General features: G+C 42.5%; 1 protein-coding gene across 1 annotated transcript in view; it reads right to left on the bottom strand.

Moving 5' to 3' along the window:
* Positions 1–16,195, bottom strand: part of plxnd1 (plexin D1) — a 228,366-nt gene that overhangs the window by 170,304 nt on the left and 41,867 nt on the right. The window contains exons 5-7 of the mRNA XM_080732967.1: positions 8,236–8,365; positions 2,007–2,184; positions 1,108–1,216 (exon numbers count right to left, since the gene is read on the bottom strand). Of these exons, the coding sequence (XP_080589093.1) occupies positions 1,108–1,216; positions 2,007–2,184; positions 8,236–8,365 (417 nt within the window). The remainder of the gene's footprint in view (positions 1–1,107; positions 1,217–2,006; positions 2,185–8,235; positions 8,366–16,195) is intronic.

Below are 16,195 nucleotides of genomic sequence, written 5' to 3'. Positions count from 1 at the left end.
GAGAATACAGCTGACATTTGGCCGACATTTGAGCGACGCTAGAGCCTGGCGCAGCCGCCCTCCTTCGGGGCACAGCAGTAATCCCAACTATGATATTGGTATTTGGGTCCCCGTTTGAGGTAATGTTCATTTTTGCCCCGCCGCACGTCAAATCCAGCCAGTCGAGGGAAGAGGTGGGAGGGATTCTGGGGGATGCTGAGAGTTGACACGACGAGTGTTACCAACCCGGAATGACTCATAAAACATGGCGCACGTACTGCAAAGTGACAAGTGAGTATGTCATAGATATATACAGTACATAGATAACGCAGTGGCCGCTGCTGTTCATTGGATTAATGTGGCGGCCACATAGGTTAGGGCAAGCCGTGCCTCCCACTGCATGTATGACTATAGAGACAGGAGGTTTCTCCACAATTCAAATCAAGTCGCTTACTATTGTTGCGAACGTCAGGTCGCAGTTACTATCAAAACCTCCACCGGCTGTCTGTCTGTCTGTCTGTCAGTCAGTCAGTCTGTCCGTCACGTCATACTTTTGCCCTACACATATCTCCGCCACCATTGCCCCTATCCACGCCAAACTTTGCAGACACACATTTCTCACATGGCCCTTTTCTAGCACCACCATGACGCAGATTCTTGCAAAACACATTTTTGGACACTTCTCCATCAGATTTTGCCCTAAAATCACACAAAGCGGTACACAGTATGTCTAGAGTCCTGTCATCAAGATGGACCTGTCCCATTTAGTGCCACCATCAGGCCGATTTTTTCAAGCACATTTTTGGACACTGCTCCTACAGATTTTGCCCTAAAATCACACAAAGCTGTACACAGTATGTCCAGAGTCACAGTCGCTTATCTCCTGATTAGGGAGTCTTACTATTGCTGTTCAAGCAGTTTGGCTTGTTACACATGACAGATGATACAGGATACCTTTCAGTATTCATACCAAAATACCTTATACTGTATGACTTATACAGTAACAGCAATGGTTATAAAAAACAGAAATATATTTCTACATTGACATTCTGTATGAGCCAGTTGCCCAATGCGGGATTTACATACATTATCATGTCTTTAGAGCATATGAATGGGTGAGTAACTCACGATGTCTTGGGGTGAATGGCTCCGGTCCTCTCGCAGTCATAGATGATGAAGCTGCCTGATACCACCGAAGTACCGTTCACCTTTATCGCCACGGGAACAGTAAGATGATCTGGAAAATACAAAATAAAAAAACATGTACAAGCTATAGCGTTTTGTATTTTGAGTATTTTGAGATGATCTCACTGTCATAACAGACTTGTCAGCACAACAGCGATATTCTCAAGCGACTGATTTCCTCAGCTTGTAGACCAGTGGTTCTCAACCTGTGGGTCGGGACCCCTGGGGGGGTCCCCAAAATATTTTGCGGGGTCCCCAGATGATTAGCTTAATGTGCAACATTGTTTTCTCTCTCAACAGTAAACAAACCAGCATAGAGTATAGTGTATAGTGGGTGTCTACACATTTCTAAAGTGACAATTTAAGGACTTTTTAATACCTCTAAAATGACAAATTAAACATTGGCCAAATTGTCTAATATTAGAGGCAGAAATTGTGAGAAAAGCCAATCTACATGCTCACAATTCTCACAACGCGCGGCGTTGTGAGAATGTAGATCGGCTATTTTCACAATAGAACCGTGTTAGCCAAAATGTAATGCCTCAACTCTTAGTTCTCTTCAGTTAAAATATGATTATTTCGGGGGTCGTGGCCTGAAAAGGTCGAGGACCACCGTTGTAGGACCAATGTTTGCTGAACCGGCACGGTCCAACAATTGCGCAAAAAGTCTAATAAATCAAACCCGACTGTATTTTTCATTGAGTTAAAGAGAGGTGAGCAGACGCGTTGGCAGGTGGCCAACTCAGTGTGTGTGTGTGTGTGTGTGTGTGTGTGTGTGTGTGTGTGTGTGTGTGTGTGTGTGTGTGTGTGTGTGTGTGTGTGTGTGTGTGTTCCAGGCTAACCTCTGCCAGGCGGGATGGGAGGGTAGCTCTCCCAGGGGAGCAAGGAGCAGGTCTGGATCTGAGGGGGGCCCGAGTCCAGGTGCACCGTGGCCGCCGTGGACACGCCCAGGCCGTAGTCGCACTCCACGCGGGAGCCGATTAGATCGGGGACTCTGCCGTTTATCAGGATGCCCATGTCCTGAGAGCAAGAAGAGATGATGCAGGAGGAGGGATCGTTATAACAACCCATCGTCACTGTCGGGCAGAAACCTTGTATCTACAAGTTTCAAATTTGTATGTTTTTCGCAAAGTAAAGCCCTGCTTCATCATACAAGGCCGTCGCACAAAGGTAGTGAAAACAGCAGATCTACAAGCACACAACGCCTCGCGGTGCGAGGCGTTGTGTGCTTGTAGATCGGCTGTTTTCACTAGTTTCAATCATTTTCAAAATGATAAATGCAAAACAAACGGTTTTGGACGAACAAGGTTTCCACCCGACAACGACGCCATTTATCTGAACCACTATAACAACCCATTTATCTGATCCACTTTAGGACAGGTCATTATACAGTAGGGCATTAACGACTTGTGATTTTTGCAAGTCAACTCGACTCAGTAAAAAGTTGAGGCCGACGTTATCGTTTGATGACGTCGTCACATCACACACAACCCCCCCAATTATTTTGGGGGGTCCCCAGATGATTAACTTAATGTGAAACATTGTTTTCTGCACTCAACAGTAAACAAACCAACATAGATTCCATATAGTTTCATTGTTCGACAGCACTGTTTGATTGTTTGATCAGTGTATTTTGGATTCAATTCAATTTGTGTTTTCAGATATTTAACCACTTGAACCATCAATACTTAATCAAATTGACCTTTCACACTGTACTTAGTCTGCTCTTTTTCCCCTCTACACCAAAGCTCTTTGCCGAAAATAGCCGATCTACAAGCTGATCTACGAGCTTGTAGATCTGCTATTTTTGGCTGAAGTTCTCAGAATATGGACAGTAGGGTTCAAGTGGTTAATATAAAAAAGGAGAAACTTTCTATCATTCAAAGGAGGACCCCCTGTAGTAACTCTGAGACCCCCTGTTGAAGACCCCTGGTTTGAGGGGTTAATATGAGAGTTTAGGCACGCGCTGCTGCGAGCGCATTTCAAGTTCAGGCAGAGGGGAGAAAAAAATAAGTGTCATGGAGAAACAGATGGCACAGATACACTCACGTCTAAATTTGTTTATTTGATGAAGTACGAGATATACCTACTGCATAATGAGAGGCATAACACCTCTCACACATGATTTAATTCATTGTTAAGTGTGAGAAAGCCGGGAGGGAAGAGGAAGAACAGCAGACAAGTACATTCAAGAATCAAGAATCTATTTTATTGCCACATCACAGGTCTAAGGGTGTAAAGAAGTGGGTGAAATTTGTTTTCAGGAAAAGAAAAACCGGGGGGACAAAGAAAGGGCGAGCAATGAGAAAAACAGAAAAGAAACACAGAATATAAAACATACATGGGCAACTGGCGGCCCGGGGGCCACATGCGGCCCCCACCTTCACTTAATGCGGCCAGCAGTTTAATAGCAGAATACTGATATATTATTGATTTCAGCTGTTACAACTCCATTTCCAACCATGCAAACATGACTCGCTTTAATTACTTCAGTCTATTTTAGTAGCTTAATGACTAGTAAAAGTATTTTTTTATGTCCAATATATTTGTAATTAAGTTCACAAAGCTAACATAGGAAGAACATAAATGCATTTGAAATGATTAAATTGACTACTACGGTACTTAACTCTTATACTGCCAGATTATTTATTTATTTATTGGGTCTGGTGCCATCAAAAAGCGGCTTACCTTTGCAACGTTATAGTAGATTGATAGACTTTTTTTTTTTTTTTTTTGCCTTTCATGCCTGCCTGGTCTGCACTTTCACAGACCAGGCAGCAGAGGGCGGCGTAATGCCATTAATGTGAATTTGGCCGTTCCGTCTTGCCATAGATTGGGAACACACATTGGCCACAAAGCCCCAGGGCCAGAGAAAATCAACACGGAAGAGAATTGGTCTCCGTTGATGTTAACGCATAATGGATTTTTAAGACCATCACTGCTCGCCATGTGATTACAGTACACGGCGGCGCGACCCCTCATCAGCTTAAGGACATCAACAAGGTAAACGAACGAACGGCCGTATTGGCGCGGCTCACTCTCTAGAATTGGGGCGAACAGGAACGTCCAAAGCAGTATAAGAGTTAAATGTGTTACTTTTCACGATTCAAATAAAAAAAATACCACAAAAAAATGGTTCCAATTCAAAAATAGCACAAATAGCAGATCTACATGTTCAAAACACGTCTCAGTGCGACGCGTTTAGAGCTTGTAGATCTGCTATTTTGCTATGTTTGACTGTATATGCATTGTGGCCCCCTGGAGTGAATGCGAAATTATAGTGGCCCTTTCCATCATCAAAGTTGCCCACCCCTGATCTAAGATATGTACATATATACTTGAGTAAAGATTGGTCGATTTGCGTGCATATACCTTAACTCATAGATAGATAGAAAGGGGGACACGTTCGCCAGACAGCTTGTGGCTGAAGTGGTGGCAACGTGCGGTAGGTAGGTAGGTAGGTAGGTAGGTAGGTAGGTAGGTAGGTAACAAGTTTCATAAAACGACATTCAACCGTCTTAACAATGGATCACATCCTGGCTGCGGCGCCGACTTCCTGCTTCCTGTACTGCTGCTTCCTGTTTGGGGGAGACGGCCTTGGGCCAAGTTTCCTGTGGCTCTGACTGATGCGTGTGCATTGAACAGCTGCTCAAACTATCCACACTGACCTACATACTGGCCACGAACATCGCCTGGGGTGTCGCACCAAATCCTGGGCCCTGGGTGCAAGGATTCACTGCGTTATTTTGCGCTTTAACTATGGGGCTTTTAAGCCATGACATCATTTTGTAGTCAGACCTCCAAGCAGATTTATTGTCAATATCTGTACCTCGCTATTTCAACAGATCCGAGACAAAAATAACGACTAAAGTATAATTCTACCACTTTCCTTTCAACAACAAAGAGAAGAAAAAATAGTAAATAGTAAAAATAGTAAAAAGATTCGCTTTTTTGGGGGCCAAAAGTTCTCCTCTGCCTACAAAATGATGTCAGACTTAACAGCCCCATTGAAAAAATTGCAGATAGACAAGCTTGTAGATCTGCTATTTTTTTAAATCGTTGAAGTCTTTGAATGTTTCAAATCCTTTTAAGGTTTTTTTTGGAAAAAACTATGTTTCTATGTCAGTGGTGCTCAAACGTTTTCATTTGAAGGACCCCCAAAAATGATATGTATTTGGCCACGGACCCCCATCTCAAAATAATTAGTTCCAGGGACCGCCCAGAGGCAAAATTTGAATTATAAATGTTCGCTTAAAAAAATACATATATTCAAAGATTTGAGATCTACAAGCTCGCAGCGCGGCATTCGGTGCCGCGCTGTGAGCTTGTATGTCTTCTATTGTTCAATAGCTAAAGTATAAAAATAACTAAGGCCCCTCCACCTTGGACCCTAGTAACTCAGTCCCACTTCCCCCCCCCTTGTGACGCCACTGTACATCCCCAGTGAATGACCTGCCTGTGCTACCTTACAGACAATATATACTTTAGTTTAGGCATTTTAGCAGACATTCTTATCTAGAGCCACTTACAAAGTGCAAGATTGGAGCAAATGACATTAACCCTGGTCAACAAACGACAGGGTAAACGGTCAGATAGTTTTGGTGCCCAGCATACTTGGAATAATTCACAGGGTCTGTTCCAAGTGCCATTCCTTTGTCACCATATTGGACATTTTCAGTCTGATATATCGACTCTGGTTAACCTTAATTTGTCTTTTTTTTTTCTTTAAATGTACTTTTGTGGATGAACTATGCGACGTGCTAATGTGAACTGTCTGTGTTTGCTAATTTAGTTATCTTAATTTCTTCTTCTTGTTGTTTTGTGTTTTTCTAAACTTGCAATCTCCGCAACACTTGGGAAAAAGGGTCTCAAGCCTCCGTGTGTCTTCGGAGGACTAAATAAACTTGATTAACTTGATTGATGAAATAATTATGATTATCATGCCCTTAAAGTAGTAGTTCACCCCCAAAATGACTTTTTTCCTATTGATTACTCATGCCATGGAGAGTAGAGTTCAATAATATTTTTTGGTTTTTGTCGCATTCCTAAGACAAAAATAAATGTACCCCCATTCGTTCCGGATGGGGACCAGTTTCGAAACGGGTCCCCATCCGGAATCCATGGGGGTAAATTTACTCGAATACATTTTTTGTCTTAGGAATGTGACAAAAAACAAAAAATATTATTGAACTCTACTCTCCATGGCATGAGTAATCAATAGAAAAAAAGTCATTTTGGGGGTGAACTACTCCTTTAATAATTATAATTATTATGCCCTTTTATGCCCTTTTGGGGTGTTTGTTACTGTATTTTGTGCGTTCCGTACGTAAAATGTGTCCTCTGTATTGAACACATCCTAGCTATTAGGACGACCAGTGGGGAAGTGGCATTAATACGGCAACCGGGGAGGGAGCAGTTTGTCACTGTCGGGCAGAAACCTTGTATCTCCAAGTTTCAAATTTGTACGTTTTTTTTCGCTAAGTAAAGCCCTGCTTCATACAAGGCTGTCGCACAAAACTAGTGAAAACAGCAGATCTACAAGCACACGTTGTGTGCTTGTAGATCGGCTGTTTTCACTAGTTTAGTTCATTTTTTAAATGATAAATACAAAACAAACGCTTTTGGACATACATGGTTTCTACCCGACAACGACGAGTTAGCAGTGTTGGGGAAGTTACTTTGAAAGCGTAACTTGTACAGTTACAAGTAACTCATTATGACTGTAACTTGATCAAGTTAAAGTTATACCCCTGGAGAAATATAACTTATAAAGTTTCAAGTTACATAGAAAAAGTAACTTGAGTAACTTGAGTTACTTTTTTTTTCAGTGTTAAATTGAGAATGTACATGAAACAAAATATAATATCCATACAAAAAAAGTCACATGCCAGCAGAAATATGCCTCTCAACTGAGGTTTATGTTTTATTTAAAAAATGTTGACATTTTCTTTAGTAAACATCTGTGTTCCTAAAATGAAGTGAATGAATGAATGAATGATGATCTTTTGAGGACATTTGATTGTCAATCTTAACAAAACTTAAATGTAAAATTATAACTTCGCTTGTAACTTCTTGTGACTTGTAACTTGAGCCAAAAATTACACCAAAAGTATCTCAGTTACTTGACGAGTTACATAAATATGAATATAACTCAGTTACCAGCAACTTAGTTACGTAACTCAGTTACATGTAACTTTAACTTCCCCAACACTGCGAGTTAGTGGTTAAGAGTCTTGCTCTGGGACACTTCTACACACGAGGCGGGCGGAAACCGACAACCTTCTGCTTACTAAACGGCCTCTCTAGCCACTCGGTTACGGTCACGCCGGGTCAAGCAAATAGCTAGACCATAAAGAAAACAGTTGAGTCCCACAAAGTAGCAAGGACACCAGGCAAACATCAAACCTATTAGCATCTGTCTAAACAGAGTTCTATCTACATCCATGCTTAACCTTCCCTATCAGACTCACCTCACCGCTACTCACCAGTTAAGAGTGGGGTGGCTCAGAGTAGATGACAGAGTACAGCAACTTGCAATGGGCCTGGTGTACAAGATACACACATTGCTGGGCGTTGTGTGCTTGTAGATCGGCTGTTTTCACTAGTTTTGTGCGACAGTCTTGTATGATGAAGCAGGGCTTTGCTTTACCAAAAGACGTACAAATTTGAAACTTGGAGATACAAGGTTTCTGCCCGACAGTGAAGATACTACGTTGAGATAATAAACATTGAGATAATAGCCATTTTGTTTAGAACTGACTGAAAATAACTTTGTACTTCAAGTTTAAAATGATACTAAATGTTTTTTCAAGTGTCCAAATAAATTCCAAATATTATCAAATTATCCTGCGGCAGCCCTGGACTGCCGACACGGCACCCCAGGGTGCCCCGTCACCCATTTTGAAAACCCCTGCTTTACACGACTGGTAATGACTTACATAATTATGTAATGTCCATAACATATGGCTAATTGTCACATCATTACCATTTTACCATGTGAAGACATTGGGGTGAAGATGAGATATGCTATTGAAGAAGAAAAGCTCAATTGGCAAATCATGCTAACGGTACCTTGATGTCCGCTGCCAGGCTGATCTCTCCTGGCACCAGGGTCATGGAGGGGCACTGCTGAGGGCCTTCACCCATGCTGATCCAACTGCGTGCCGACGGCCCCTGGGCGCAGTCCTTCTGGATGGTACACCTGAACAACAATGAGACGGTGACACTTAAAGCCTGATTTACACTGAGGGGGAGGGGGACTTGGTGTTGAGCATCCACGGGCAAAATCATAAATTGGCGCCCATGGGAGGGAGTTACAGAGAAGTGAAAGGTTGCTGCAGAGAGTGTGTAGTAGGCCTGGAATTTCGTCATTTTAGGGGCAAGGCCACTTGGCCTTTGGGGTTTGATTTTAGCTAATTGAAAGAATTTGTTGAATTTAAGGGTTAGGGATGATAACCTAGTCATGCAGTGAAATAGATAAATAATGGTATTTACAATCTGATACATGCTCAGCCCTGTACCAATCAAAGTCACTGAATTGGTTTAAAGATGGAGACTCTTGGAAGTTAGGATTTCTTAATCTCAACAAAAAACACTGATGTCTACATGATGAGAAAGAGACAACAGCGTCTACTGTCTACATATTGACTAGAAATAGACAGAGGAGAAAGAGGTACAGTCAGCTGGGGCATGAAAGCCACTGTGGCCTCAGGTCATGCCTTTGTTTTGAGGGGCACAAGGCCAAACTGTGGGGCAATGACGGCCATGGCCTTCATGGACTCCCTGAAATTCCTGCCCTGGTGTGTAGTACCAGAACCAGAACCAGAACCAGAACCAGAACCAGAACCAGAACCAGAATCACAAACCACAATCCATGTTGGTCAAGTATGTTCAGTCAACAATCACATACTGCAAGGGTCTTCAACAGGGGGTCAGAGTTACTACAGGGGGTCGTCCAAATCTTTGTGTGTTAGAAACTTCTCCTTTATATAAACCACTTGCCAAAAAAAGCAGATCTACAAGCTCTACAAGCTTGTAGATCGGCTATTTTCGGCAAAGAGGTTTGGTGTAGAGGGGAAAAAGAGCAGACTCTGACAGTATACAAATGAAACCAAATGGACCCATAAGGGTCCATTTGGTTTCATTTGTATACTGTCAGAGTTACATACTTGTAAAGTTCAATTTAGACCACCCAAAAGGAACCCAGAGAGTCTAGTTTTTGTCAAGTAACCTGAAAAATAACCATTAAAACCAACGTGAAAAAGAATCGTGATAAAATCGTGTATCGTGATACAGCTTGGGAAAATATCGTGACATTGTATTTTTCCATATCGCCCACCCCTGCTACTGATAGAGAGATGAATTACCTACAGCGAGATAAGACAAAAAAATATATAAAAACTATAAAGGATGTAACAAATGAAAATACAAGTATGAAAGTAACAAGACCCTGTCTTTTTTTTGTTCTTTTTTTTTTAGAGAAACATCTTCTGATGCTTTGCTGGGGCACAAAAGAAAAAACCAAACTCTTGTGTGATACACTGTAAAACAAGATCCATTTTTCAAACCAGTGTATATATATGTTAGATGTCTTGTTGCTTGTATGTGACGATACAATTAAAAAAGAAACTGTTAAATAAAAAATCACACCCGTGTGAAGTGGAGCTGTGTGTGTGTGTGTGTGTGTGTGTAGATCATGTGTACCGATTTTTGTGACATTTGAAGAAAATATGTAGGAAAAGGAGCAAAGAGCTGTGAGCTGGTATATCTGCTATTTTGTAATAGCTAAAAAAATCACACCCGTGTGAAGTGGAGCTGTGTGTGTGTGTGTGTGTGTGTGTGTGTGTGTGTGTGTGTGTGTGTGTGTGTGTGTGTGTGTGTGTGTGTGTGTGGATCATGTGTACCGATTTTTGTGACATTTGAAGAAAATATGTAGGAAAAGGAGCAAAAAGTGTGTTTTGGAGAAAATTAAAGATGGCGGAAAATCTATCATGGCGCAAATGGGCGTGGCCTATATGGGGAGATGCGTCTTGACCCAAGGAATCCAGGGAAAAAAGAATTTTAATTTTCCGATCTACGGTTCAAGAGTTACGGGGCAAAACGTAAAGTGGGCCGTTATAGCGCCACCATGAGGCCGAGTGATGTAATTATTTTTCGATTCATTCTTAAAATCATTATGAATCTCCTCTCCGAGGTTTGAAACTGTAGCTCCTATGGTTTACGAGAGAAAAATACTTGAAAGTGATTTCTTGCATTGTCCCATTATAAGTCAATGGGGACAATTAAGCGTCGTTTTTTGCCGATTACGTCGGCATGGTAAGGCGGATCGGAACGAAAGGTAATAGAACACCATTCCCGGCCGAGCCGCACATTTTGATGTATATATTGCGCGAGTGGCGTAAATGGTGCGGCACTAGTTACGCGCCGAAGTCAGGCTACATACACACAGACACACAGACAGACACACAGACACACACACAGACCCACACAGCCACGTATAGGGAGCTGCACACAGCTCCAAAAAGAATGGCATGGCTTCCCTAGTGCAGTGTGCAATCTGTAGCTATAGATAGCAAGTCACCAGGTGTGCAGTTTGTGAACGAAGCAGCGGCGACTGACCTTTTTTTCGCTGCAGCCATTTTGACACGGAACACGGTTACCGCGTAATTACGGGTGCGTTGCATTCAGGTCAAACTGAGTCAGGAGGTCCCTACACTATTGTGCATGTTGGATCACTGGAACCGAACAGCTCTGCTCCACAAAACGGAATGGAACCTTAATTAGTACTATTGTTAACACCTGTGTTTTACTAGTTTGTGTCAACGTGGGTGCCATGAAAAAGGTCTTCTAGGTTGTGTTGTGCAATTGTAATGCCCTACTGTGTACAGGGGTGTCGCACCAAATTCTGAGCCCTGGGTACTTTAACAATTGAAAAATAGCAGATACAAGCTCGCATTGTAGATCTGCTATTTTTGAAAAATGTCAAATATACTATTGGCAAATGTTTCTATGTCAGTGGTGCTCAAACCTTTTCATGTGAAGGACCCCCAAAATGACATATATTTGGCCACGGACCCCCATCTCAAAATATTTAGTTCCAGGGACCCTCCAGAAGCAAAATTTGAGTTACAAATGTTTGCTTAAAAAAATACATATATTCAAAGATTTGCAAAGATTTTCACGACTTTTCAAAAATAGCAGATCTACAAACTTGCAGTGCGGCACTCGGTGCCGCGCTGTGAGCTGGTATATCTGCTATTTTGTAATAGCTAAAAAAATCACACCCGTGTGAAGTGGAGCTGTGTGTGTGTGTGTGTGTGTGTGTGTGTGTGTGTGTGTGTGTGTGTGTGTGTGTGTGTGTGGATCATGTGTACCGATTTTTGTGACATTTGAAGAAAATATGTAGGAAAAGGAGCAAAAAGTGTGTTTTGGAGAAAATTAAAGATGGCGGAAAATCTATCATGGCGCAAATGGGCGTGGCCTATATGGGGAGATGCGTCATGACCCAAGGAATCCAGGGAAAAAATATTTTTAATTTTCCGACCTACGGTTCAAGAGTTACAGGCCAAAACGTAAAGTGGGGTGTTATGGCGCCACCATGCGGCCAAATGACACAATTATTTTTTATTTAATCCTTGAAATCATTATGAACCTCCTCTCCAAGTCTTGAAACTCTAGCCCCTATGGTTTGCGAGAGACAAATAATTGAATGTGAGTTTTTGCGATTCCCATTATAAGTCAATGGGGAAAATTAATTCACTAATAAATGAATATCAATTAAACTATAGAACCTTTCTCTTAGAAAAGTAATAGCCCACGATTCCCGAGTAAGCCGGTCGATTTGACATATGGCGCGAGTGTGTGGTGGCAAAACTGTGGGACTAGTGGCGTGCCGAAGTTTAGGAAGTTCAGGCTACATACAGACAGACAGACACACACACACACACACACACACACACACAGACCCACACAGCCACGTATAGGGAGCCTGTGCTTCACACAGCTCCAAAAACAGGGGGTCTAACAAAGTATATACTGTCAACCTCCTAGACACATGAAAGCCAGAAAAATTACAAAACTATGGCACCGCCTCTTTAATGATAAAACAGCAATTCTACAAAGTCAACTATCCTTCCCTTTGCATGGAGAATGAGGGCATATTCTGGCGTTTTTTTTCTTCTTCTCCCTTTTCCTATTTCTGGCGCTCTGACAAACGCTCGGCCTTGGGATTCACGGTCTGCTTCCCAGCGATTTATGAGTGTCTCTCGTCTCGTAATGTCACACGCATGCCTGGACTGTCAGCTTCGTCTGGGCTCAACACAACCCCAACTGTTTGACTCCGGGTCACGCACATCGCCATGGCAACCCCATCCCTCAGGCACCAGGAGATCAGGGGGCCAGTTTCCAATAATTCAATTAAGGAAGTACCAGCCTGTCTCTTTATCTGCCGCTAATCTGTGCGATCTGTGCGTGCATGCATGTATTTGTGTGTGCGTGCGCGGTGTGTGCGTGCGCGGTGCGTGCTTGCGTGCGAGCGTGCGTGCAAGTGTGTGTGTTGTGGAGGGTCTTTATTTGAGCATGATGTGTGCATAAGATAAAACAATTGTGAGAGTGCATTCATCAAGCAGGGTGGCCCGACATTCCTACTACTGTTGCGCTAATAAGGCCCAAGGACAATGAAGGTTTATATCGTTGTTATCTGGCGGAAACCTCGTATCCCCCAAGTTTCAAGTGTGTACGTTCTTTCGCAAAGCAAAGCCCTGCTTCATCGTACAAGGCCGGCGCACAAAAGTAGTGAAAACAGCAGATCGGCTGTTTTCACAAGTTTAAATCATTTTTAACCCATTTAGGCCTATTATTGAATGCTTTAACTATTGAAAAATAGCAGATATACAAGCTCACTGCGAGCTTGTAGATCTGCTATTTTTTTTAAAGTCGTGAAAATGCGTGCAAACGTTTGTAACTCAAATTTTGCTCCTGGGTGGTCCCTGGAACTAAATATTTTGAGATGGGGGCCAAATACATATCATTCTGGGGGTCCTTCACATGGAAAAGTCTGAGAACCACTGACATAGTAGTCTCTCAAGAACAGACTAACTGGCCAGCCATCGTCAAAGAAAAGGTCCTTTTCTTTGACGATGGCTGGCCAAATCGCTGACATAGAAACATAGTTTTGTGTAGTTTTAACGTACGGTTTTGGACATACGAGGTTTCCACCCGACAACGGCGTTATGTAGTGCAGAATGCAAGGACGGCATGTCCTTCCTTTCCCACTGTAAGGAAACTGAAGTCAGTTAGAACAACAGAGTGAGCGGGGCCTGGGGAACTGCGGTACTACTTCTCCCACTTTCACAGTTACTTTTTGAAACAAAAACGTGTGAGAATCTGAGACGGGGACTAGTGGGAGAGAAAAGAGACAGAGAGAACGACGGAGGGTGTGTGTGTGTGTGTGTGTGTGTGTGTGTGTGTGTGTGTGTGCGTGCGTGCGTGCGTGCGTGCATGCATGCGTGTGCATTAGGTGTGAATCTCAGCATGGTGTGTGTTTGCAGAGAGAGCGAGTGTCCAGATTTCTTGTCTCACAGCCACTGGGGGACCGTGGGGAGGGCCGTGAGGTCAGCTGCTGAGCTAAGAATAGTTCCTAAATGGCTCTGCAAGCCGCAACAAAAATCCCCCTCCACACCAAGCACAGCTCATAAAGTCAGACGATGGTGTCTCGGCGGCTCAACAAACTCCACAAACATCCTCCTCCCACTACAATGGACTCTGTAAAAGACACCGTCAGTCCCATCAGGACGGTGGTCCGTGTTTATAACACCACACCTGCATGGCAGGATGACTCGGCTCAGGGGCCTTAATTATTTAATACTTTAGCTATTGAAAAATAGCAGATATACAAGCTCACCAGTGTTGTTTTTGACAGCAAATTTTGATTTAGTTTCAGTCATAGTCATTTGAATAAAATGTAATTTAGTTTTAGTCATAATTTAGTCACCTGAAACGTTTTAGTTTTAGTCTAGTTTTAGTTGACTGAATATCATAAGATTTTTAGGCGATTTTAAATCTACAGTTGAATTAGTCAACTGAAATGTATTTTGGCAGGCCTTGATGGCTTCGTAATGACTGATTTTACATTTGTGTGCTGAAAATAGCAGATTTACAAGCTCACAACGCGTCGCAGCGCGACGAGTTGTAGATCGGCTATTTTCAGCACGCAACACTGGAGAGCAACCAAACATAAAATGACATAAAATGTCCGTCCCCAACATTTTAGTCTAGTTTTTATTTTGTTTTTATTTAGTTTTCGTCAGTGAAAAAAACACTGTCGACAAACATTATTCGTCATAGTTTTAGTCGACGAAATCAACACTGAATGCCGCGCTCCGAGCTTGTAGACCTGCTATTTTTGAAAGTCGTGAAAATGTGTGCAAATCTTTGAATATATGTATTTTTTTTAAGTGAACATTTGTAACTCAAATTGTGCTTCTGGGGGGTCCCTGGAACTAAATATTTTGACATGGGGTGTCCGACTGTCCGTGGCCAATTACATATCATTTTGGGGGTTAGTCAGGTCCACTATGTTAAGACATGTTTATTCGTTGGATTTTTTTGGGGATTTGTAAAACTATACATTTTTGGAATCTTCAGAGCATGGGGAATCCAAAAATCTTTGTTGGCATTTGCACAGACGCCTGCAAAGCCGCCATTTTGGACGTTCAAAATGGCCGACATAAAATACATAATTTGTGCTATCTTGGCTTCTAGACAACCTAGAAACTTAATTAAACATGTCAATCCTATGTTTTCTGGGTCAAGAAATTGAATCAGTAAATGATGGGTGTAAAATGTTCCGGACCCCCACCCCCTTTCTGGGGGTTATCTATTTCGGGACCTCCCAGGACAGTACGCCAGCCAGTTAATGTCCGATTTTCATAATAGAGTTGTTTTGTAGGTTTTAAAACATCCTGAGTTCATTTATTACATGTTTAAAGCAGCCAGAATAACTTTTCTGACTTTTGGTTGGGATCTGGGACCCCCAGACAGACCCTTGAGCCTATCTCAGTAATCGCACTGCTCCTGCTACAGAACAATGTGATCATAGTTGAAGCATAAAAGTTGTTGTAGATGGGCTCTGAAAACAAAATTGAGTAGTAGCAAATACCAGGGGTCTTCCACAGGGGGTCTGGGACCCCTGGGGGGTCCTCAGAGTTACTACAGGGGGCCCGCCAAATCTTGATAGGATCTCTTTTTTTTTACATTTGAAACTTTGAATGGTTTTATGTATCCTGGGTTTTTTGTATTGTTTTATTGGTTGGTTTATTAGTATTCTCAGCATTATTTATACAATTTTTGTGTTAGACAGTTATGGTCGACAGCTGTTAATGCAGGGATTGCAATAATGAAGGTATTGCAACTTCTCACGTTGGGCGCGCAGAACAACGTGTCCATTTATTGCACTGCACTCACACTGACAACACAACACACACACCTCTTTGTTATTGTCACCCCAAAGCCCTCACCCTATCCTTAAAGAGCCCATCATGGTCAATTATGCCCAAAGAGATTCACTACAATCAGGGACGTGCTGGCCATTGGGAAAAGCGGGACAACTCCCGAACGGCCGGTTCATTCCTGGCCGGTCCAGGCCGGCCATTAGGAAAAAATTAAAAATAAAATGTCGGCCTTCGTTCCATTTTGGGGGCTGGGCGGCCAACAAAGTAAATCGTCACTATCGGTCAGAAACCTTGTATCTCCAAGTTTCAAATTTGTAATTGTTTTCGCAAAGCAAAGCCCTGCTTCATCATACAAGGCTGTCGCACAAAAGTAGTGAAAACAGACGATCTACAAGCACACAACGCCTCGCGGTGCGAGGCGTGTGCTTGTAGATCGGCTGTTTTCACTAGTTTAAATCAATTTTAAAATGATAAATACAAAACAAACGGTTTTGGACGTACAAGGTTTCCACCTGACAACGATGAAATATAACTCATGGACAGTAATTGGCCCACTGGCTTGTCACTTGTCATGATCTGAA

This window comes from Nannobrachium achirus (genome assembly GCF_963921795.1).
Source record: "Nannobrachium achirus genome assembly, chromosome: 9".
Classification (NCBI taxonomy): domain Eukaryota; kingdom Metazoa; phylum Chordata; class Actinopteri; order Myctophiformes; family Myctophidae; genus Nannobrachium; species Nannobrachium achirus.
Note: the sequence above shows the minus strand (reverse complement) of the source record. Positions and strands in the feature narration are given on the sequence as shown.